The following is a 24,598-nucleotide window of genomic DNA, read 5'->3' on the forward strand; positions in this document are numbered from 1 at the left end:
GTGCTCAGGCTTTGGAGCAGACAGCCTGAGTTTCAACCCTTCCTTCTCTTGTTGTTGTTATTAGTTGCTGTCTGTTCAGCTCTGTCTCATGGCGACTCCATGTACAACAGAAAGAAATGTTGCCCAGTCCCAAACCATCTTGGACAATATTCTTTTGTCATCCATAGAGTTTTGTTTGGCTTATTTTTGGAGGTAGATCACAAGGCCTTTCTCCCTAGTCTGTCTGAGTTTTAAAGCACCACTGGGACCTGTCCACCATAGGTGACCCTGCTGGTATTTGAAATACCAGCGGCATAGCTCCCAGCATCATAGCAGCACGCAAGCCACCACAGTTCAACAAACTGACAGACCGGTAACAGCCTTGCGCCTCTACCACCTGCAGGTCTCTTGGCCTCTCAGAGACTCCCCTTCCCCATCAACAGCAGTGAGATTCTAGTAGTATCTACTTACTATTTTCAGTGTGAAAATCGAGTGATAATATGCATATAAAGCACCTCGTGTAGCACCTGCTACATAGTAATACCTTGTCATATTTTAATTATTGTCATTATCGTTTTCCCACTCTGCCTTGAAGGCCCTAGTTCACTGGCCACTGGCCACTTCCTCTCAAGTCTTTCTTGAGTCCTCAGGCTCACTCACAGCCCTGCCTCTCCTCTGAATTACAAGGCCACTTACAGTCAATCATTGTATAATTTAGCACTTAATCATAGTCTGTCTTGTCACCTCAGTTCATTGCATCTATCTTAGTCTGATCTCCCCACCTTCCCTGGAAAGACAAAATGAGGTAATGTCTGAGGGAAGGCTTATAAATTCCCAAGAGTTGAGCAGTTGGAGAACACTGCTTTTATAATTTATAATTATAAGCCTCTTGAGGGCAGAGACTCTGCCATCCCTTAAACCTCCTGCCCCATAGGCATCAAGTCAGAGCTTACTGTATGTCTGTCAGTTGATCAAGTTGGTAAGAGTGTAGAAGCCCTAAAAGAGCACTGAGCCTTGTCCTCAGGAAGTTATTCAGTTAAACTATCTTTGCTGAGCAAGGATAAAAAAGGCATGATCCCACACCTGAAGGAGCCTACCGTATAATTGGCAAAAACAGACATGCAAAGGATTCTCTCTTTTTGTACATTACCTTTTGGTGTTGTGCAGTAGTAGGGGAGATTGTGAGGGGGTAGGGTATTGCTAAAGTACTTTGGGAGCAGAGAGGAGAGAGCAGCTCACCTGGAAAGCCACCGCTGTGACAGGCTATAGAATTCAGCCCAAACTCATCCAGCTTCCTTCCCCCACAGCTCTCCTCTTGGAGCCTCGTTGTTCCAGGTACACTTAATGACTTTCTCCTCCATAAATCTATCTTGTCATCACCTGGTGGACACCTCTTCATCCTTCAAAACCCAACTATTACATCTATTTATGTGTCTGATTTGCTCACTTATTTTCCATGACAGCAGAGTTCGTGTCTTACCCATCTTTGTATCTGCTCCATCACTGCACAACATACCTAGAAGCCACCAGGTGCTCAGTAATAAATATATAAGATCCAGTGATAAGTGACTGCCAGGGGTCCCAATGCCTGCCCCCTGTGCTGCCCCCTCCCTGCTCTCTTAGCAGTCTCCTAAAACAGGGGGAGAGTATTTCTTCTCCCCATACATATCATGGTGGGAGTTAGCAAAGACCTCCGCTTGAGTAGAACCGTCCCCTGGCCCAGCCCCCAGGCATTACCATCGCCTTTTTATTCTGGCTCCAGAGAACACCCAGCCCAGCCTGGCCTGCTGACTTGGTTCCTCCTGGCACATAAAGCATTTTTATGCTGCTCACTAAGCTGTCCATGGGTTTACAGCCACAGCTCCTCCACTCAGCACTGGATTTTATTTATTTTTATGCTTGGATGCAGAGAGAGCACTTTTGCTACATGTTGGCAGCCTTCTCCTTTCCTCCCCCTCTTCCTTGAGCATCTCCATTTAGGTACCTTTCCCACTTTAAACCGAATGTGAAATGGAATGAGTGTCTCTAGAGATTGCCATGTCTCCACTCGGTCCCCATCCCCTCTGCCTCCCTGCAGAGGTTCCTGACCCCATTTCATCAAGATGGCAGGATGATCTGTTTGGCTTCTGGCCTAAGAGCAGAGAAAAAGTATCTCCTTTTCCTGAATTTGATTTTTCAGGATTTTTTTTTTTTAAACATGGGGAAGACCAACTTAATGTTTTAGTCACTTTTTGTTTAACCCTCTAATAGCACTGAAATCGACTTGACAGCAACGGGTTTCTTTTTTTTGCTTAGTACCACCCCAGGAGACCTGGTGGTGTAACAGTTAAGTGCTCAACTGCTAACTGAAAGGTTGGTGGTTTGAACCCACCCAGCGGCTCCACAAGAGAAAGACCTGGATATCTGCACCCTTAAAGATTACAGCCTAGAAAACCCTATGGGGCAGTTCTTCTCTGTCACGTGGGGTTACTATGAGTCAGAATTGACTCGATTACACCCAACAACAATAAGTACCACCCACCTCTACTCTGTGCTGCCCCCTCCCACTCACACGCACCGAATAACCCCATTAAGAAGCCACAGGGTTGGCAAAGTGGAGAGGTCCCAGGGCTGAACATTAGGAGAACTGGGATCTGGCCCCAAGCGAGCTCCCAGAAAACTCTGACATGAGGTGAACTCGTTCACAACTCTACACCATTTTGATTCGGAAGATGGGACCAACACCTCAACCTGCCACACTGGGGAAGCCCAGGAAGCCAAAGGTTTAATACATTAAACACCTATAAGGCAGGGTGGGCAGGAATTAACAACAAGGCTGTAGAATCACATGCTGGTTTGCATCCTGGCCTTGTGTTGACCTGAGACAGATTGCCTTGCCTCTCTGAGCCTCTGTTTCTCACCTGGGAAATGAAGGTGCTAATAGTTTCCTCTCAGGGTGCCGTGGAAACCCTAGTGGTGTAGTGGTTAAGAGCTACAACTGCTAATAGAAAGGTTGGCAGTTCGAATCCACCAGGCATTCCTTGGAAACCGTATGTAGGCAGTTCTACTCTGTCCTATAGAGTCGCTATGAGTCAGGACCGACTTGACAGCAACAGGTTTGGTTTGGTTTGAGGGTGGTTGTGAAGATCCAGAGAGCATGTAAAGTGTTTAGCCCAGTCTATGGCTGTTTCAAGGAGCCCTGGTGTCACAGTGGTTAAGTGCTTGGGTGCTAACCGAAAGATCATTAATTTGAACCCAGCAGCCACTCACAGAAGAAAGATGTGGCAGTCTGCTTTCATAAAGATTTACAGTCTGGCAATCTACGTCTGAAAAATAGCCATAGAAAGCCCTATGGAGCACAGTTCCACTCTGAAACCCGTAGGGTCACCGTGAGTCAGAGTCAACTCCACAGCAATCGTTTTTTTTTTTTGCTTTATTGGTTGTCCCATTATTTATCAAGAAGCTAGAGTGAGAGACCAGAGAAGGGGTTGTCTTCCCAGGCAAGCCCCCGGCTCTCCCTGTGTTGGGGACAGGTCTGGGTCAGAAGGAGGCTTGCGGCTCAATCCTGGCTTTCCTACCTCAACCAGGACTCTGCACACCTGGAGGCACCCCTAACCTCCGTCTCTGTGCCCTTGTTGTAGATGTGGGAAGAGGCCATCAGTCTGTGCAAGGAGCTGGCGGAGCAGTATGAGATGGAGATCTTTGACTATGAGCTGCTCAGCCAGAACCTGGTAAGGCGTCACTACTGGGGAGATGGACTGCCCTGGGGACTGTGTGCTCAGAGCTTCAGCTCACTGGGGAGGCTGCGGAAAGGGGTGGGGCAGGAAAAGAATGAGAGTCGGGCTCTGAGCGAGGCTGTGCTGAGCATCTCCCTGCCAACAGGGAATATTTCCAAAGGGAGGTTTGCAGGGAAAACTTATTGGCACCAGTTCCTCTGATGGAGCGTTAAGTACCTGTGTGGCATGGGAGCTGCTGCTGCTACCCAGTAAACACTCTGCTACATTTGCAGTAAAATCTCCACAAATCACTAAACCAATTAAATAAAAACGCAAATTTGTGTTTCTGATTAACAGATAAATCACATTAAAATGCTCCCCATCTGGCCATTCCCCATTAGCTCCTTGCTGCTCACGATTTGGGAGGGGAGTAGAAAATGGGGAGAAGCCAGCCTCTCCTGCTTAATGCTGCAGAGGCCAGGACTTGGCGGGGAGTTGGCCTCTGCAGGGAAAATGCAGAAGTTTTTGGCTGCTTATCTCACACACACACGCCCACGCCCACGCCCACGCACACTGGCTGCCTGAGAGCCAGACCTCAGGGCCCCATCTGAGCCCAAACAGTCCAGCTGTTTCCAGGGAACTATTAAATGAGAGTCAGAATGCTGGGAGAGGAGAGATAGCTTTTGGGGGGCAGGGAGCAGGCAGGGTACGGTGTTCTTGTTAACAGCAAGCGAGCTATTTGGACTGTATAGAAGATATGATACAAACACACACAGATACACATATTTGCATCAACAGACGATTACATCTGCCACACGTGCACATCCACAGAGGTGTTTGCAGACATGGAGACACACGTGCCCTTCTAAACGTGTGCATTCATGGGCACACACACACACGCGCGCGCACCGCAGTACCTATTTATGCCCACACTGACATACATGCACATCTGTGCACAAACCCTGCATACACATATACACATGTGCAGACTCATACATGTAGATCTTCCATATCGTATCACATTTAAGATGCCATCGAATGTGAGATGCACTACTCTTTCTGATGTGGCACGTCATGATTCCTGTCTGACCAGTAGCAACGGGAAGATGCCATCAGGTGTAAAGTAAGATGCAAACTCTTTTCAGAGATGTTAAAATACGAAAAGCATGTACCTCTTAGAATCGATGAAGTGCATAAGGTGTGCATACGCAGGAAGGCTCCTGTATTGGGAGACGCTTGACCGATCATATGTCCTCACAAAAACACGTTTGGAGGTGGGGACAGGGTGGCAATGATGAGGACTCTGGATGAAGCCTGCCTTGGGTCAGTTCCACTATTCACTGGCCGCATTAAGAGATACCACTTCATCATCTCCAAAGCAGAGATGCTTATGAGGTTGTTGTGTAGATGACCTGGTAAACAAGCTAATGTGGATAGAGTAGTTAGCACAATACCTGGTTGAATTGAAAATATAGCTATTACTGTTTTGATTAGAGACACATCCACAGGTATGCAAATACGTGCACTTAAGTATTGGCTTTGGTGACCTCCTGTGATGATCTCTTAACTGTGGCCCATTTGAGAAGAACGTACCTTTGATACACGTCTGTGTTATTACAAACTGAGTTTTCTTCTTTCAGATCCAGCAGGCAAAGTTCTACGAGAACATCATGAAAATCCTCAGGCCCAAACCAGACTACTTTGCTGTTGGGTACTATGGCCAGGGATTTCCCTCCTTTCTGCGGGTGAGTTTGTGGGTGACGCAGTCACTCGCAAAGGGAATCAGGCAAGGGTCCCAGGGTCTTGACATCTCAGCTGTCCCTCTGTGGTTCAAGGATCTGCCCCACTCCCCTGTCTGACCTGTCCCTGTCCCCAGCACATTCCCCAGTCTCCATTCTAATCACCGTCCTGTGTGTCTCTAAGGCCACAAGGACTAGAGCTGCCATTTGAGGTAGTGAGCTCCCTGTCACTGCAATTATGTGTTCTGAGAGACTGGATGACCTCTGCTATGCAGAAGATACTGTAGAGCAATAGCTCTCAAACTTTTTGGTCTCAGGTCCCCTTCATTCTCTCAAGAATTACCAAGGACTCCAAAGAATTTTTGTATTTATAAACTACACCTATTGATGGTTGCTGTTTTAAAAATTATAACAGAGAAAAATTTTAAATATTTATCAATTTTTTTAAACTCACAATAATAAACATATTACTTGTTGAAACAAATTATATTTTTATGAAAAATAGCTATATTTTTCCAATTAGCAATTTAGTGAAAAGGATGACATTGTTTTACATTTCTGCAAATCATTTTAATGCCTGGCTTAATAGGAGACAGCTGGATTCTTATATCTGCTTTTGCATTCGGTCTTTTGCCATATCACACATTATGCAATATCACGCAGCCTCTGGAAAACTCCACTGTACACTTGAAAGACATGAGTATAAAAAAGCAAATAGCTGCTTTATATTATTTCAGAAAGAATTTTGACCTTGTGGGTCCCTGAAAGGCTCTTGGAAACCTTCAGGGGTCCCTGAATCATACTTTCTGAATCACTACTGTAGTGGATTATTCTTCCCTCATATAGAAAGTCGGATTAGATCGGCTGTAGGCTTCCTTCCCATCTGTGAATCAGTGGTTCAGTTCTGGAGGCAGGGAGATACAATGGAAATAGTAAATCTGATCTTGGATGTCACATGATTTATAATCTAGTCAAGGAGATAAATCACTTCGTGACCAGTCACCAAGGAAACCAAAGTAGGCTAATGGGGTCTGGAACAGGGTTTTCAACTTCAGCACTATTGAAGTATTATGCTAGATAATGCCTTGTTTATGGGGCTGTCCTGTGCATTGTAGAATGTTGAGTAGCATCTCTAGTTTCTGCTCACTAAACGCCAGCAGAAATGTCTCTAAACATTACCAAATGTCCCTGGGAGGCAAAGTCACCCCTAGTTGAGAACTCTGGTCTAGAAGAGGCTAATGTTATTGAGGAAGGGTAGAGTGTGTTTGCCTGGAGCTTGGGCTCGGAGGAGGTAATGACAGGCCTGAAGGCTGGTCCCTTTCAGCTCGTGGGCTTTCAGGCTGGAGGGACCTCAACACAGTCCATTAAAGGCAGCAGGGAACCTTTGTAGGTATGTATGGTAAATAGGGAGGTGGGCATCACCCAGTGAAGCTTGCGTGAAGAATTTATTCTGAAAGGTGTACATAGCGTAGTTTGGAGAAGAATGTTCTCAGTATGCACAATCTCCCTGCCTTTAGAACTAGGCTCTTGAAAGATGTGGTATGCCCCAGCAAGAAGGTCAGTGAGTTGAGCTCCAGCTTTCACTGGTGGGGAAACTGAGTGGAGAGGGATCTGCTGGAGGCCACTGCAGCCCTGTGCTTATTCCACGCACCTCCCAGCTTTGCTTGGGCCACATTCTTCCAGCCTGGGATCTCTGATGGATGTCATTTCTCTGCAGAACAAAGTGTTCATCTACCGGGGGAAGGAGTATGAGCGAAGAGAAGATTTCCAGATGACGCTGATGAGCCAGTTCCCCAACGCAGAGAAGATGAACACAACCTCTGCCCCTGGGGATGATGTGAAGAATGCTCCAGGCCAGTGTATCCTTGTCCAGGCATGGGCAGCCCTGGGTGGGATTTAGCCCACAAAGCCCCATCTTAAAGCTTAGAGATGCCTCCAAGAAGCATTGCAATAGTGCCAATTTTAGATGTCCGTTGTGGTATCCAAAAAACCCATCGCCCTAAATTCTAAATGTGACATTCATTGATTAATTCATTTGCTCATTCATTCATGCTTGCAGTGAATACTCTGGAGCCCTAGTGTGTCAAGCATAGTGGAAGGCACTGGAGATTACATTGACCAAGTGATCCTGCCTTCATGGAGCTTATAGTCTAGCAAGCAAAAAAGCTGTTAAGCAACTAATCACATCTTTCAATATTTATTTATAAAAATGTGATAAATGTCATGAAGAAGCCAGGGTATTGTGGCTGGAACAGCAGAGAAGGCTTCCTTGAGGAAGGTAATGTTTGAAGTGAGTAACCAACCAAAGGTTAGCAGGAGGTGGGGAGAGTGTACCAGTTGGAGGGACGAGCCAACACATGCAAAGGTCTTGAGTCAGAAGGAGTATAGCAGGTTCCAAGAACTGAAATGGCTTCACATTGCTTTTATGATAAAATCAAACCTCTCAAGTAAGGTCTGCTTGAGAAACTGTCCATGATTCAACCCCTGCCTACCTTCCAACGTCATTGCCTCCCACTTGTCCTTCTCTGGCTCTTCTCCCTCTGGCCACACTGGCCTTGTTTCTGTTCCTTAAACACACCCAGCTTGCGCCCACCTTTGGGCCGTTGCCTTTTCTGTTCCCTGTGCTTGGAATGCTCTCCCTCCAGCACCTTACATGCCTGTCTCTTACCTGTCAGACCCTAACTAGGGTATCACCTCCAGGAAGAGGCATCCCCTGGTCACCTTATCTAAAGTGGCCTTTGCTGAACATTGTATGACCCTGGTATCTCAAAACTCCGTTTGTTTCCTTTAGAGAATTTATCACAATCTGTCCCTATCATCAGTGCTTTTTTAAAGGTATGTGAATGTATGCTAAAACGCAAGCTCCTTAAGGGAAGAGACTTGCTCTGCCTTGTTCACTGCAATAATTCCCCTCTTACTCACAGTGCCTGGCGGAAAGCAAACTCTCAGTAAATATTTATTAACAGGAAGAAAAAGAAAAGAAAATGAGAAAAAAAAACGAAGAAATGGAGAAAGGAAGGAAGGAAGGAGGGAGCACTCTCTCTTGGAGTACAGAGTAAGCCAGAGTTGACCTGAGATGGTGCTACTGCTATTGTATAAGGGGTGGTGTAGCCAGGTTGTCATGCACCAAAGCACGGTCTTCATAGGGCCAGGGGCTCACACTGGGCAGGAGGCAGGACACGTGGTGACGGGAAGGATATAAACCCAAGGACAAGGCAGACAGGTGAGCCAGGGGATGCATAAACCCAGCCTGGCTCTGTACATTGTACCCTTTAGCACGAATTAAGTTACAGCCTTTAAAATTGGGTTGACAGGTTGCATGGCTGGTCTGCTAAATCTGCCAAGCCTTAATCCAAATATTTTTCCCTCGGGTGATACATATTCATCTGTAACCTTCTCATTATGCCTGCCTGCCCTTCTTGCATGCTCTACCATGGTTATTTGCAGGAGGAAATGCAGCTGGTGGTGGGGCTGGTGGTTACAAATGCAAGTTTGACTATAGGCGAGACACAGGATTAGTACTAAGGCTCTTCCATGTGGAGATCGTGGTGTTGAACAGCTCTGGGGCCTTTTCACTTTGTATGGGGGGTGGGCATCATGGTTCCTGATTCTGGGCCAGAGTAGTATCATATTTATAGCTCCTAGACCTGATTCAAGGAGCTCTGGTGACACAGCGGGTAAAGCACTCAGACACTAAACAAAAGGTTGGTGGTTTGAGCCGAACAGCTGCTTTGAGGGAGAAAAATGTGGTAGTCTGCTTCTGTAAAGATTTACAGCCTTGAAAACCCTATGGGGAAGTTCTGTTTTGTCCTATAGGGTCACTACAGTTGGAATCAACTCAATGGCAATGGGTTTTAGGCCTGATTCAGGTCCCCGGGAGGTGCAAACAGCTTGTGCTTGACTGCTGTAAAATAGCCTGGCAGAGGCGTCTTAAGTCCTTTAACTTCACAAGGCGGAAGGAGAATCAAGATCAACAGCCCAAGGCTGATTTCTATGAGGTAGCTGGCTGTCAGACATGCCTCCTCTCTGCCGTGTTTACCAATTCTGATACCAATTGTCCCTCCCTTGGCACTCTTTACTTCTCTGCTGGGTTCGATAATTCATTCCAATGGCCACACGGAACTTACAGATAATACTCATGATTATGGGGTTTATTAGGGAAGTAACAGTTTACAGGCCAGGGTCAGGAATGCTCAGGATACAGTTCTTCCATCAGGACAGCCTCTTCTTAGCTGTGCCTGCAGACACGCTTCTCTCTGGCTCCTTGGCCTCTGCCCTACTCAGGCAAGTGTTATGAAGGTCTTTTAGCTCTGCTGATAAGCACCCCAAGGCACCCCACTCCACCAGTAAGCCTCCACTGAAAGGCACAAAGCTCTAGCTCCATGGGTCGGCAAACCTGACTCCGCTAAGTGCCGGAGGCACCCTGCTCCTCCAGCAAGCCTCTTGCCCAAAGGCACTCAGCTTTCTTGCTCCGTGGGCTGGAAAGCCCACTGAGCCGTCTCCTGCTGCAGTTTCTCTGCTACTGCTTCACGCTGTCTTCAGGGTTACAGAACTCTCTCTCCTTCTTAGTCTTCTGGTTCCAGGAGCTTCTTAGTGCAGGGATTCCAGACCCAAAGGACGTGCCCTGCTCTTGGCTCTTCTTCCTTGGTGGTGGTGAGATCCTCCTTCTCCTCTGGAATTTGCTCTCTTTTAAGCCTAATGGGATGGCAAAACTGGCCTGTCTTGGTTATCTATCGCTGCTATAACAGAAATACTACAAATGGATGGCTTTACCAAAGAGAAACTTATTCTCTCACAGTCTAGGAGGTTAGAAGCCCAAATTCAGGGTGCCAGCTCCATGGGAAGGCCTTCTGTCTCTGTTGGCTCTGGAGGAACGTCCTTGTCATAAATCTTCGCCTGGTCTAGGAGCTTCTACACACGTTCCTCTCCCCGCGCTGCTTTCTTGGTGGTATGAGTTCTCCCTATCTCTCTGCTCGCTTCTCTCTTTTATATCTCAAAAGAGATTGGCTAGTGACGCAACCTAATCTTTTAGATTGAGTCCTGCCCCATTAAAATGACTGCTGCTTGTTAATACCATAGAGACAGGATTTATGACACATAGGAAAATCACATCAGATGACAAAATGGTGGACAATCACACAATACTGGGAATCATAGCCTTGCCAAGTTGACAGATATTTTTGGGGGACACAGTTCAATCCATGACATGACCAGTCCTCTTGGTGGGCCATGCTTACCTTATTTGCACAGTCCCACCCAATTACCTGAGTGGACCTTTCAAGACCATGGCAAGAAAGGCCGCACAAAAGTGATCCATTGCATGGCAACTGCCAACCTCAAGATTGATGGTTTCAACCCACCTAGTGGTACCACAGAAGATTAGGCCTGGCAATATGCTTCTGTAAAGATTATAGCCAAGGAAACCCTATAGAGCAGTTCTACTCTGTCATATGGGGACCCCATGAGTCAGAATCAACTCAATGGCAAGCAACAACAGGCCTGAGTCAGTGCTGGGAACCTAGTGAAAGGGGAAAAGGAAAGAGGAAGGACTGGCTTTTGCTAAATGTCCTCATCATCTCATGCATGGGACTCAGTGCTTTATAGTCACTGTTTCTTTAATCCCCATCAAACCCCACAAGGTGAGTATTAATGTTCTTTATCTCATAGCGAAGGGATATGTGGGGCGAGAGGAAACGCAGCTTACCTGAGGTCACAAAGCTGTGTAGTGATGGAGTTCAGATTTAATCTCAAGATCCGTCTCAAAGCCTGTATTCTTTCTATTGTGCCATCATTTTTGTAAGATTAATGAATGAAAGACTATTCTTTATCAAGTGTTTACCATGCACTGTTTCTTTTTATCATCATAATGACCCTAGGAGTTGGGTATGATTACTATCTCCATTTTGCAAAGAAGAAAACTGAGGCTCAGAGAATTTAAGCAACTTCCTCGAGGTCACAGCTAAGATGTGGTAGAACTAGGATTTGAACTCAGATCTAGTTTTTATGAAAATCTGAGTTATTAGCTCCTCTGTTCTCTTGCCTTCCCTTATTGAAATGCTGACAAGGATTTGGGGAAGCTAATGGATCTCATGTCTTCTCACTTAGGGCTCCAAGTGGGGGAAGATCTCTTTGTTGGGAGTCCAATGTCTCCCACCCTCAACAGTTCCATGCATAGGATCAGCATGTGAGTCTGGCCACTCATCCTCCTGGACACTCCTCCAGGGTTCTTGTATCACAGCTTCTCCAGGACAGACTTGGACGAAGACCATTTGCTAAGATCAGTATCCATGACCTAGAACCTTCTCTAAACCAGGGTTGACAAACTTTTTCAAGCTTTATGAGCCATACAGTCTCTATCGCAACTACAGCTCTGCTGTTGTAGCACACAAACAGTCAAATACATAAAACAGAAGTAAATGGGCGTGAGTGTGTTCCAAAAAACTTTACTCGTGAAAATTGAAATTGGAATGTCATATCATCTTCACATGTCACGAGATAGTCCTTTAAAAAAAAAAATTAAAAAATGGGTCATACAAAAACAAGTGGTGAGCTGGATTTGACCTACAGACCATAGTTCACCTACCCTAGCCCTACACTTAATTCCTTTCCATGGGTGATTACACTTCAAGAGCAAGCTGTTGGCCTTATGGCTTTGGAAAGACATCCTACACCTCAAAAAAATGGTTTTCCTGAAGATTACAGAAATCCTTCTATTAAGAGTTTTCATTTATGTTAAGCATTGCCCTCTCTCTGAGGGACCCTCATTTAACCTATTCTTCAGAGTGGAAACAATTCAATCCCCCACATAGTAGTATGGAGTAAGTATATCAGAATGGGGGAATGGAATTTCATTTGGAATTTTATGGTTGGTCCATTTCTTGTGTATGAATCATAGCCTCTGCCATCAGAAGCTCACAATGTGGTGGGGGCAGGGGTCAGAGAGGGAGGAGACAGGTAGCAGAAGAGATAGGAGTCCTAAGAGAGGTATGGACAAAACGCTGTGGAAAATCAAAAGAAGGAAAACATCACTTGATCAGGGTGAGCCTAGTCTTCGTGGAGGTGGTGGTATTTGACATCTGCCTAAAGGGTTCACAAGGAGGATGTAGTGATGAGGGAACATATTCCAAGCTGAGCGAATAGTAGGATCTGTTGGATAATCAGAGATAATGGTTGAAAAAATGGGATAGCTCTGAAAGCCAACAAGAGGAGTTTGTGACCCCTTACTTGGCAGAAAATATTAGGCCCAGGAGAAGAATTTTTGGAGTTGTGGTCATCAGGTAGAAAGGAGAGATGAGAGAACCTGTGTAGTTAAAAAGGAGAGATGGGTGAAGAAGGCATGGAAGGTAGGTAAAGGGAAGTAGAAGCCAGAGCTGAAACCAGTGACAACCAACTTTGCCCATTTGGTTTGCCATATTATTGGCTTAAGATGAATAAGGTGGCTATGATCTAGAAGATGGATGGCAAAGATCTGGCCTACGTAGTGCCTCTCCACTATTCTGTGCCCATGGCAGGCATCACTATTATGCAACTCTTTTCCAGTGAGCCTGGATACGACCTTACAACTGTACTGCAGGCAGTTGTTTTTAAGCTTCCAGAGTTGTTTCTCAAACATTAACATGCATATGGCTCACCAGAAGATCTTGTAGAAATACAAATTCTGATTCAGTAGGTCTTGGGTGGGACTTGAGACCCCGCATTTCTAACAAGCTCTTAGGTGATGCTGATACTGTTGGCCAGAGGACCACACTTCCTTCTTTCTTCTTTCTTTCCTTTCATTCTCTTTCTCTCATTCTCTTTCTTTTTCTCTTCCTTCTTCCCTCCCTCCTCGCTCCCTCCCTCTCTCCCTTCCTTCCTTTTTCTTTTACTGTACTTTAGACGAAGGTTTACAAAGCAAATTAGTTTCTCATTAAACAGTCAATGTACATATTGTTTTGTGACATTGGTCACCAACCCTGTGACACGTCGACACTCTTCCCTTCTCGATCTTAGCTTCCCCGTTACCAGCTTTCCTGTCCCCTCCTGCCTTCTCATCCTTGCCCCTGAGCTGATGTGCCCATTTAGTCTCATTTTGTTTTATGGGCCTGTCTAATCTTTGGCTGAAAGGTGAACCTCAGGAGTAACCTCATTACTGAGTTAAAAGGGTGTCCGGGGACCATACTCTCGAAGTTTCTCCAGTCTCTGTCAGACCAGTAAGTCTGGTCGTTTTTTTGTGAGTTTTGTTCTATGCATTTCTACAGCTCTGTCTGAGACCCTCATTGTGATCCCTCTCAGAGCAGTCAGTGGTGGTAACTGGGCACCATCTAGTTGTCCTGGCCTCAGTCTGGGGGAGGCTCTGGTACTTGTGGTCCATTAGTCCTTTAGACTAATCTTTCCCTTGTGTCTTTGGTTTTCTTCATTCTCCCTTGCTCCAGATAAGGTGGGAGCAGTGGAATATCTTTGATGGCTGCTCACAAGCTTTTAAGACCCAAGATGCTACTCACCAAAGTAGGCTATAGAATATTTTCTTTGTAAACTGTGTTATGCCAGTTGAGCTAGATGTTCCTCAAGACCGTGGTCGCCAGCGCTTAGCCCAGTAATTTGGCCCTTTAGGGAGTTTGGATTTGTCTATGGAGTTTCCATAACCTTGCCTTCGCAGAGGACCACACTTTGAGTAGTGAGTAAAGAACCCTGGGCTTACAGTCAAAAGACCTAAATATAATATCCTGTTCTAACAAGCTGTGTGACCTTGAACAAGTTGCCTGGCTTCTTGGATCAGTGTCCTGATTTATGAAGCAGGGACAGTTTACTAAGCAGAATTGGAGAGATGAAATGAGAGCATGGATAGAGATGTCCTGTAATTGATGGAGTGCTATAAATCCATTAGATGGCATTATTGACATTATTGACAATGATAATATAGTGATGATAGTAATGACTAAGTGTAACTAACCAAGTGTTAGCAAGGGCGGAGCTCTGGGATAAGTTTGCAAGTGGCAGGCAGCTCTATTGAGAACAATGGTAACTAGTCATTCAGACCTAGCTGGCAGCCAGCAACCTGAGGCTGGTCATTCAGTGAAAACCTGGCCCAAGGAGGACTGGCCTGGAAGGCCTCAGCTGGGTACCTGTGAAGTTTAGGACTCTCCCTGTAGCTGATGACATGCTGTGAGCCCTTAACTGCAGGGATTCCAGATATCCAGTGTTTCACCGCCCAGCCTGTCTTGGATGAGCATCCCAGGTTCAAGAACAAGCCGGTGCCTGACCAGATTATAAAGTAAGGCCTACAGCTCGCCAGGTAGAGGGATGGGGAGGAAAATCCCACGGGGTCGCCCAGCTGAGTTGGTGGCAGGACAGGCCCCAGAGCCCTGCTAGTTCCTTCTCTATCTTAGCTACTCTCTTTCACCTTTTTCTCTAGGGAGGGGAATCACCCCCATTTAGCTATCTGGTCTTTAACTCTGCTCCTCAAGGGCTGAAGCCCAGGGTAGATGGGTGGACAGAGCAATGGCCTGCTTTGCTACACAGGGATCAATCCTCAGGAAGCACAATTAGGTTTACTGCATCGGATGTGAGAAGTCTATTGCACAGTTTGATTCCAGAGTGGATCCCAGAAATCTGCAGCATGGAGTGGGGATAGGGCAGGTGACAGGTGGCAGGGAAGGGGAGTAGGGGACAGGGGGCATGGCTCACGCTGGGCACATTCTCCCAAAGGGACACCTTGTCAGCCTTTGTCAAGGTTCTATACTGACAATGGATGTGTTCTGACTCCGATCCAGAGACACTAGAGGGAGCAGCGTGCAGGCAGGTGTCAGTCTATTCAATACCACATTGCAATGTTGAGGATGAGGCCATGAGACTGGGGCTCTCTTCAGCACCAGGCAGCACTCCTCCCAGCTGCCACCTTGAGTGTCTTAGAAAAAGGCCACGGGGTAGACCAGTGAGAAACTAGTGCTCATTTGTGAGAAGAGAGACCCTTTCCTCCAGAGGGGCAGACCTTAGGTCTATCTAGTGCCTGCACTGATGTCACAGGAATGGTGCCCCAGGCAGCGCTAAGTACATCAACGCCAGAATTCCAATTGCTTGGGAACCCAAAGGGGTACTGTGTTCTTGTGATGGCATAAGACAGGTTGACCTTCTAAATCACTTTGCAAGGAAAGCCTACGCAAGGGTCACTTTTATGGAGCTCACAACACAGAAGCTGATGTTAGATGCTACAACAAGGACCAATGTTTACTGCTGCGCATGGAGAACGGCCTCCCCGAACAGTGCAGGGTCGGGTCAGGCTCAGTGTCAGCAGCCAGCATAGCTACCAGGAGCCTCCTCCTCTTCCTGTCTTTCAGCTTTTACAAATCTAACTATGTGCAAAAGTTCCACTACTCCCGGCCGGTGCGCAAGGGAACCGTGGACCCTGAGAATGAGTTTGCCGTGAGTATCTCCCCCACCCTTGATCCAAAGCCAAAGGAAGTGAAACTAACAGCTATCAATATGATGACACTCATTCCCCAGTCTTATCCAATGGGTTTATTTTCTCCTTTCTATGCCATTCTGAGCCTTCCCCCTTTCAAGATGTAAACCAGATGTATGAGAGATGTAAGGAGCCCATTGGTTAACTGCTTGGCTCCTAGCCAAAAGGTCAGCAATTCAAACCCACCCAGTGGCTCTGCAGGAGAAAGACCTGGCAATCTGCTCCCATAAAGATTACAGCCTAGAAAACCCAATGGGGCAGTTATACCACCACACGGGGTCACTCTATGTCAAAATTGAATCATGACACCTAATATCAACAGCAAGAAATGCACCTTGTTGACTACAGAACGTTCAGACACTTTCAGGAGATAGAAACCCTCAGGCTGAGAAGGTTTGTGATGAAGTCAAACCTTCCAGGAAGGACCGATAAGAAGCCATAGCGATTTCACTCCTCACTGTCCCTTGAGTATTTTTAAGTATGTGTGTGTGTGTGTGTTTCCCAGGTCTCCAGGTGACACAAGTGGTTTGTTCTGACTGCTAACTTAAATGTTGGTGGTTTGAACCCACCCAGTGGCACCACGGATAAAAGGCCTGGCAATCTGCTTCCGTAAAGATTTTACAAAAAAAAACCCTTTGGAGCAGTTCTACTTTGTAACACGTGGGATTGCAAAGAGTCAGAAGCAACTCTTCAGCAGTGGGTTTGGCTTTATATGTGTGTGTTTCCCTGTGGGAATCTGTCTTCTATTCCCAAGGACCAAGCCTGGAATGAGGTGGTGGCTCCAAGTCTCTTTCAGATCTTTGTCTGATGCTGTGATTCTTAAGGGTCTAATGAACGCTGTGGAACTACCCCCCTCCAAGAAATGCAGATGGAAACATTCAATATTGCCTAAAAATTCAGACTGCTTGTAGATGCAGGTCAAATCCTACTTGGCCTGAGTTCTGGAAAAGCTTAAACTTCAGGTTGGGAAAGAATGTTTAAGGGTAATGTGGAGGTACATTTCTGGGTCTTGAAATATTTATTCTGATTTTGGGAGGTCTGGAGGCTGACTATGTTTCCACCAAGATTCCCTGATACCCATGTTTCATGAGTGTGTTGCTTTCCTGTCCTTTTTATCCCTTCTCCGCTGGACAGTCGATGTGGATCGAGAGGACCTCCTTCGTGACTGCGTACAAGCTGCCAGGGATCCTGCGCTGGTTCGAGGTGGTCCACATGTCCCAGGTGTGTGTGTGGGTGTGGGCACGTCCCTTGTCAGACCCTCTTCTCCGGGAGGGGGAGGGCCCTGCCAACCTCTGGAGGCTCTTTTGGCTTTGAAAAGCGGGCAGCCTTTTGGTTCAAAGCCACTGTGGGAGTCCCAGAATTGCAGTACAGCAAGGGGCCTGAGGCAACATCTAGCCTAGCTGCTTTCAGATATTTTTTTTTATTTTAGGTGAAAGCCATGTAACATAAAATTAACCATTTTTCAAGCCAACAATTCAGGGGCATTTAGTATGTTCACGGTGTTATGCAACCACCGCCTCTGTTTAGCTCCAGAACACCTCCATCATCCCCAAAGGACCCCTGTACCCATCCCGCCTCCCCCCAGCCCCTGACAGCCACTAATCTGCTTTCTCTATCGATTTTCCTATTCTGGGCATTTCATATAAATGGAATCAAACAATATGTGACCATTTGTGTCTGGCTTTTTTCACTTAGCATAGGTTTTGGAGGTTCATCCACATTGTAGCATGTAGCAGTACTTCCTTCCTTTTGTGGCTGAATGATACTCCATTGTGTGTGTGCACCACAGTTTGCTTATCCATTCCTCTGTTGATGGACACTTGGGTTGTTTCCACCTTTTGGCTATTGTAAATAGTGCTTCTATTTTACAGAAATGTGTTCAAATACCTGTTTTTAATTTTGGATATATACCTAGAGGTGGAATTTCCAAGTCATAAATTTTTGATGAACCCTTTTTCAGATATTTTTTTAAGTATCAGATCACTTTTTTTTTCCTAATGAAATCTTCCATAAAACTGATAAAATTGGAGCTTTTTTGGTTGAAGTGGGGGCCAGAGGGCCTGGAGTCCTGTCCACTCAATCACTCCCTCATGCTTTTTTTATCCCAGCAGCCTCTTGTGTCACCTTGCAGAATCTGAGTATGAACCCATTTTATAGTTAGAGAAACTGAGGCTCAAAGTGAGGAATCACACAGAGGCAAAGCTCTGGCTAGAACCCAACATTTGAGCTTCCTTGTGCAGGCCTCATGTATTTGACTTCTCAACACATTTTTAGGGTTTCCATGCCCTGGGACAGCTATAAATTTTGCAGCCCCAGATATACAGGGGAAAGACCAGGTTGGTTGTGAGGAACTTGATAAACCCATTACCATCAAGCTGATTCTGACTCAAAACGACTCTATAGGAAACTTGATAAGTGGAGACATACTCAGAATGTCTTATTCACATATTTATTCAACAAATACTTAATGAGTATCTAACATGTGTCAGGCACTGTTTCAACACCTGGTGATTTCACAATGAAGCTTACATTCTAATGGGCAAGACAGACTAGAAAATAAAAGTAAATATATGTCAGATGGTGATAACCATTATGGAGAAAAATAAAACAGAAAACTGATGCAGCAGGGGTTGCCAATTTAAATAGGGTGGTCAGAGAAAGCCCTGGCACTAAAATGGCTTTTGACCAAAAGCCTGGAGGAAGTGAGGGATGGCCCATGCAGATTTTGAAGAGAAAGATGTTCCAACAGGGAGAAAAGCAAGTGCAAAGGCCCTGGGTCCAGATCATGTTTATGACTGGATCAGAATGAGTGAGGGTGATTAATAGTAGTCAGATACCAAATCATATAGGTCTTTATAGACCCTCATAAGGATTTTGGCTTTCCCACTGAGATGGAACCATGAGCAGAAGACGGATGTGATCTGACGGATATTTTAAGCTATTCAATTGTCAGCACTGGAACGATCCTATTCCAGCCCTTAATACCCACTCCAGTTCTTCCCAGTGAACCCAGGAGCCTGGGGGCCCTCTGACCTCCTCTAGGACAGGGTGGAACTGCCCCATAGGGTTTCCAAGGAATTGTTGGTAGATTGGAACTGCTGACCTTTTGGTTAGCAGCTAAGCTCTTAACCACTGAGCCACCAGGGTCCAAGTATGGTTTAGACCATCAAAATGTAATAATAATGAGGACGCCAACAAATATTTATTGAACATGCGTTAAGCCATTCATGTGCATGATCTCATTTAAACCTCACAACAACCCTGTGAGATACATATTATTATTCTTCCCGTTTTACATATGAGGGAAGTGAAGTGCAGAGTGAGTTGTTCATGGTTAGTAAAAGAAGTGGGGTTTGATTTTAACCTCCCATATCGGGAACTTTGACTGAACTCATTCTCTCCCTATTCTTCAGTGTGTCCCCACCCCACCCCAACAAGAAGTAGTACCCTGAAAAGGAGGAAAGTATTCATGCCCTTTGCTCGTGGATCACATTGATGCATGCTAAGTACTCAAGTGTCCCGGGCACTGTGCCAAGTGCTTTATAGTGTTATTCCATTTAATCCTCACAAAACCTTGTGAAGTGAGTACTATTATTAATCCTGTTTTAGCAGAGTCAGAGGCTCTGCCAATCTAGAGCTTGTGCCCATTGGCTCTGCCTGTGTCCTTTCCTCTGGCGGTGCTCTGCAAGTTGCCTCTCCTCCTCAACCATTTCTACTAGACTATGGCAAGCTGAGGGAACCCATCTGATTACTCCTGTCCTCCCCTTCCCTAATGTATTTCCATTTACAATACTTATCACCTCCTAATAGACTATATGGAAACCCTGGTGGCGTAGTGGTTAAATGTATGGCTGTGAACCAAAGGGTCGGCAGTTCAAATCCATCAGGTGCTCCTTGGAAACTCTATGGGGCAGTTCTACTCTGTCTTATAGGGTCGCTATGAGTCGGAATCGACTCAACAGCCCTGGGTTTTTTGTTTGTTTGTTTAATAGACTATATAGTTTACCTGTGTGTTTATTTTTAATATCTGTCTCCCTCTACTAGACTATAAACTCCAGGAAGACAGGGGTCTAATTTGTTTGCTGCCATACATTCAAGTGCAAAGAATAGTCCCAGACTCATAATAGTAGCTGAAGAATATTTGTTAAGTGAAACAATCAATCAATTAAAATCCAGACACCCATGATAACTCAGGATTCTGAAGCTAGGAAAGAAATTACATTTTTTACTTGTTCCTTTCATCCTGGTACCTTCTGATAGAAAGGGTTAGGAAAACCTGTAAAAAAAAAAAAAGAGTGAGCTTGTCTCTAACAGCCTCCCTCAGTTGAGTTCCTGAGAGTTTCGGGATATCTGACACAAAAGTTTAAGGCCATGCTAGGTGAGTTCATTTGCAAGGATTTGATTTTGTGTTGTATGAATTTGTACCTTGTTCTTGGTTACTTCTTTCATGAATTGTCATGATTAGGGTACTGTTTATATAGAGAGGTGTTCTTCAGTGGGAATCAAGTAGAAGTTCTGCTTATTGAGGAGTTTTGTCCTTGTTCTTGGCCCTGACAACATGTCTTTACAAGGAGCCCTGATCTTGGGTTCAGAAGACCCAGTTTAAAGTCCAGTTTTGTCATTCACGAGCAGTATGATGTTGGACAAGCCACTGTGTATCTCTGAATCTTAGTTTTCAACACCAGTACAAAAGGCATTGTAAAACTATGGAATTTCAGGACTGAAAGAGACCCTAGAGGTCATTTAGTTCAAGAGTTACAAAGTCAGAGTCCAGGAAGTTAATGTAAATATAAAAAATAGTCACATCAAGACAATAGGGAGTGGTGGAGACTGTGGCAAACTGCAGTGGCAAACTCCCCACAGTGGAATTAAATTTTTAAAAATTAGAATCAGTGTGCTGGCTAAATGGTAGACTTCTGTAGGCCTGGTTTGGCTTACAGGCTGCCAGCTTGCAATTCTCTCCTGGTTCTTGTCCAGCCTGATTATTTTGCATATGAGGTGACTGAGGCCGAAAGATGGGACTTGAATTGCCAAAGCAATCAGTGGCAGAAGTAGGACATAATAATAACACCCATCCTGTGCAGTTCATGGGATTCCTAGGAGGACTTAAGAAGATGATATTAGTGAAATGCCTTTAAAAAATATGAAGCGCCACCAATGGCAAGGGATTATGGTCATGTCATCTTTTGTCTGATGCTTTTGTCTCCATTATCTCCTTTCATAATTCATTTTCCTCTTGCAGCAAATAGGGCAAAGGTTATTATACTTGTACTGCCAGTAAGGGAACTAAACCTCAGCTTAGGAAAGAGACCAGTATTTGAGGGCTTGCCTAAATTGCATTAACTAGTGTATGGCAAGTTTGGGAGCAGAGCTTGGTCCACACAGTGTGGCAGGAGAAGCTGGCCTTTGGGATCAGAACTCTCCCCAGCTCTGCTGCCATCTGCTCTCGGGCAGCTTAACCTGTTGTTGAGGGAATTAAATGAGAAGACATGTGTGCCATGCCCAGTGTGACTGGCACATCAGAGGTGATCAATAAATGGAGCCATTGCCATTATCATCATCATTACTGTTTTTCCTGGTGTCAGCTTCTGACTCCCAGACTTCCCACCATAGCTCTGTTCTGAGAATTATGTATTTGGTCTACAAAAATACCCTTAGGTGAGAAACTAAAGTTATTCTCATTCTCTCTTCCTGATGGTTATAATGAAGTTAAAGATTTTGAGATTCAAAAATACCTTTAAAAATGAGGGGAAGATGCCAATCAATAGGTCTTTCCATTTTTAATCACTTGCCTTCCAGCCTGCGTCTTTCCGTGGTATGCAATGCCATTGTTGAGACCTACAGTGCAGTGCTGGCCTCTCTCAGAGTGGTCATGATACATTCTCCTTAGAACTTATCTAGACCTTGACCCATGGAGTCCCTGCAGAGCAGGTCTGCGTACTTGTCAGGTCACTGGACTGTGGGTTGCAACTTGTGGGCATATGTACTGCCGCCCCCACCAACCAAGAGGCATTCCCCTCTAGTTTGCACTGTGTGTGCCTGTGTGCATGAATGTGTATACTGGTATGCATGCATGTGTGTGCATGTATGTTGTGCATACATGCCTATGTGCGAGTGTGCATATGTGTGTGTCTGTGCACACACACGTGCACGCATGCATGCCTCGTCTACGTGACAGAGAGAGAGAACAATGAAGACAAAGAGAGTCTAAAACCAGGGAAAGGGGGTGAAGAGGCTGTATTTCACAGGAATTTAAGGAAATGGTTTAAAAAATAACGAGAACATGGCGAGAGAGGCTGGGGTTCCCCTCTCGTGTGCCCATAGTTACAATAACTAGCAGGTGACTTTTTGGTTTTTAGGCTTTTTTTTTTTTTTTTTTCCGAGAATTTAGCTATGAGACAAGTGTCATGTTATCTCAAATAATCTTTGCTATGTGCCCAGCAGGGAACCTCGGTGGCACAGTGGTTAAGAGCTAACTAACCAAAAAGTCGGCAGTTTGAATCCACCAGCCACTCTTTGGAAGCCCTATGGGGCAATTCTACTTTGTCCTCTAGGGTCGCTATGAGTCAGAATTGACTTGACTCCAATGGGTTTGGCTTTGGGTTTTATATGCTCAAAAAGGCAGGCATTATATTATTACCATTTCACAGATGGTAAAATTTAGGATCCCTTCTTCCATGAAGTTTTCACTAATTACTTGACCCTTGCTGCCACTGCCCGCCTGTCAGTGAATCCCTCCTTCTTAACACATACTATTGTTAATAGTAATAGTTACCAACAACTCTCTGCAATAGGATTTCTTTTTTTTTTTTTTTATTGTACTTTAGATGAAGGTTTACAGAACAAACTAGTTTGTCATTAAACAGTTAGTGTACATATTGTTTCATGACATTGGCTAACAACCCCACAACATGTCAACACTTTCCCTTCTCAATTCCTATTTACAGCTTTCCTGTCCCCTCCTGCCTTCTAGTCCTTGCCCCGGGGCTGGTGTGCCCCTTTAGTCTGGTTTTGTTTTATGAGCCTGTCTAATCTTTGGCTGAAGGTTGAACCTCAGGAGTGACTTCATTACTAACTTGAAAGAGTGTTGGGGGGTCATACTGTCAGGGTTTCTCCAGTCTCTGTCAGGCCAGAAAGTCTGGTCTTTTTTTTTTTTTTTTTAATTGAACTTTAGATGAAGGTTTACAGAACAAACTAGTTTCTCATCAAACAATTAGTATACATACTGCTTTATGACATTGGTTAACAACCCCACGACATGTCAACACTCTTAATTCTCAACCCTGGGTTCTTTATTACCAGCTTTCCTGTTTCCTCCTACCTTCCAGTCCTTGCCCCAGCACTGGTGTTTCCCTTTAGTCTCATTTTTTTCCATGGGCCTGTTCAATCTTTGGCTGAAGGGTGAACCTCAGGAGTGGCCTCATTACTGAGCTGAAAAGGTGTCCAGGGGCCATACTCTCAAGGTTTCTCCAGTTTCTGTCAGGCCAGCAAGTCTGGTCTTTCTTTTTGAGTTAGAGTTTTGCTCTACGTTTTTCTCCAGCTCAGTCTGGGACCCTCTATTGTGATCCCTGTCAGAGCAGTCAGTGATGGTAGCCAGGCACCATTTAGCTGTACTGGACTGTCTGGTGGAGGCCATGGTAAATGTGGTCCATTAGTCCTTTGGACTAATCTTTCCCATGTGTCTTTAGTTTTCTTCATTCTTCCTTGCTTCAAAAGGGATGAGGCCAGTAGAGTATCCTAGATGGCTGCTCACAAGCTTTTAAGACCCCAGACTCTACTCACCAAAGTAGAATGTAGAACAGTTTCTTTATAAACTCTGCTATGCCAACTGAGCTAGATATTCCCTGAGACCATGGCCCCCACAGCCCTCAGCCCAGCATTTCGGTCCCTCAGTGAATTTGGATGTGTACCATGGCCTTGCCTCGTACAGGTTGTGCTGGCTTCCCCAGTATTATGTACTGTCTTACCCTTCACCAAAGTTGCCCTTTATCTGTTGTCTATTTAGTGATTTTCCATCCCCACTCCTCCCCTCCCTCGTAACAATCAAAGATTGTTTCCTTTTGTGTGTAAACCTTTTCATAAGTTTTTACAGCAGTGGTCTCATATAACATTTGTCCGTTTGTGATTGACTTATTTCACTCAGATTCATCCATGTTATAAGATGCTTCACAGATTCATTGTTGTTCTTTATTGTTGGATAATACTCCATTGTGAGTATGTACCACAGTTTGTTTATCCATTCATCTGTTGATAGGCATCTAGGTTGTTTCCATCTTTGTGCTATTGTGAACAATGCTGCAATGAACGTGGGTGTGCATATGTCTACTCGTGTGATGACTTTTATTTCTCTAGGATATATTCCTAGGAGTGGAATTGCTGAATCATATGGTATTTCTATTTTTAGCTTTCTAAGGAAGCGCCATATTGTCTTCCAAACTGGTCATATCATTTTGCATTCCTACCTTCAGCGCATAAGAGTTCAGACCTCCCCACAGCCTCTCCAACATTTCTTATTTCCTGTTTTTTTATTTGTGCCAGTAATGCCGTGGTAAGATGGTATCTCATTGTGGTTTTGATTTGCATTTCTTTAATGGCTAGTGATCATGAGCATTTCCTCTGTGTCTGTTGGCCACTTGAATGTCTTCTTTGGTGAAGTGTCTGTTAATTTCCTTTGCCCATTTTTTAATTGGATTATTCGTCTTTTTGTTGTAGAGGTGTTGGATTTCATTGTAGGTTTTAGAGATTAG

General features: G+C 45.1%; 1 protein-coding gene across 3 annotated transcripts in view; it reads left to right on the forward strand.

Moving 5' to 3' along the window:
• Positions 1-24,598, forward strand: part of DOCK2 (dedicator of cytokinesis 2) — a 558,619-nt gene that overhangs the window by 508,490 nt on the left and 25,531 nt on the right. For all 3 annotated transcript variants that reach the window (XM_010592406.3, XM_064279098.1, XM_023551366.2), the window contains 6 exons: positions 3,600-3,689; positions 5,315-5,419; positions 7,131-7,272; positions 14,582-14,663; positions 15,727-15,811; positions 16,986-17,072. In XM_010592406.3, the coding sequence (XP_010590708.1) occupies positions 3,600-3,689; positions 5,315-5,419; positions 7,131-7,272; positions 14,582-14,663; positions 15,727-15,811; positions 16,986-17,072 (591 nt within the window). The remainder of the gene's footprint in view (positions 1-3,599; positions 3,690-5,314; positions 5,420-7,130; positions 7,273-14,581; positions 14,664-15,726; positions 15,812-16,985; positions 17,073-24,598) is intronic.

The sequence above is a fragment of the Loxodonta africana genome, chromosome 2 (assembly GCF_030014295.1).
Source record: "Loxodonta africana isolate mLoxAfr1 chromosome 2, mLoxAfr1.hap2, whole genome shotgun sequence".
NCBI classification, from domain to species: domain Eukaryota; kingdom Metazoa; phylum Chordata; class Mammalia; order Proboscidea; family Elephantidae; genus Loxodonta; species Loxodonta africana.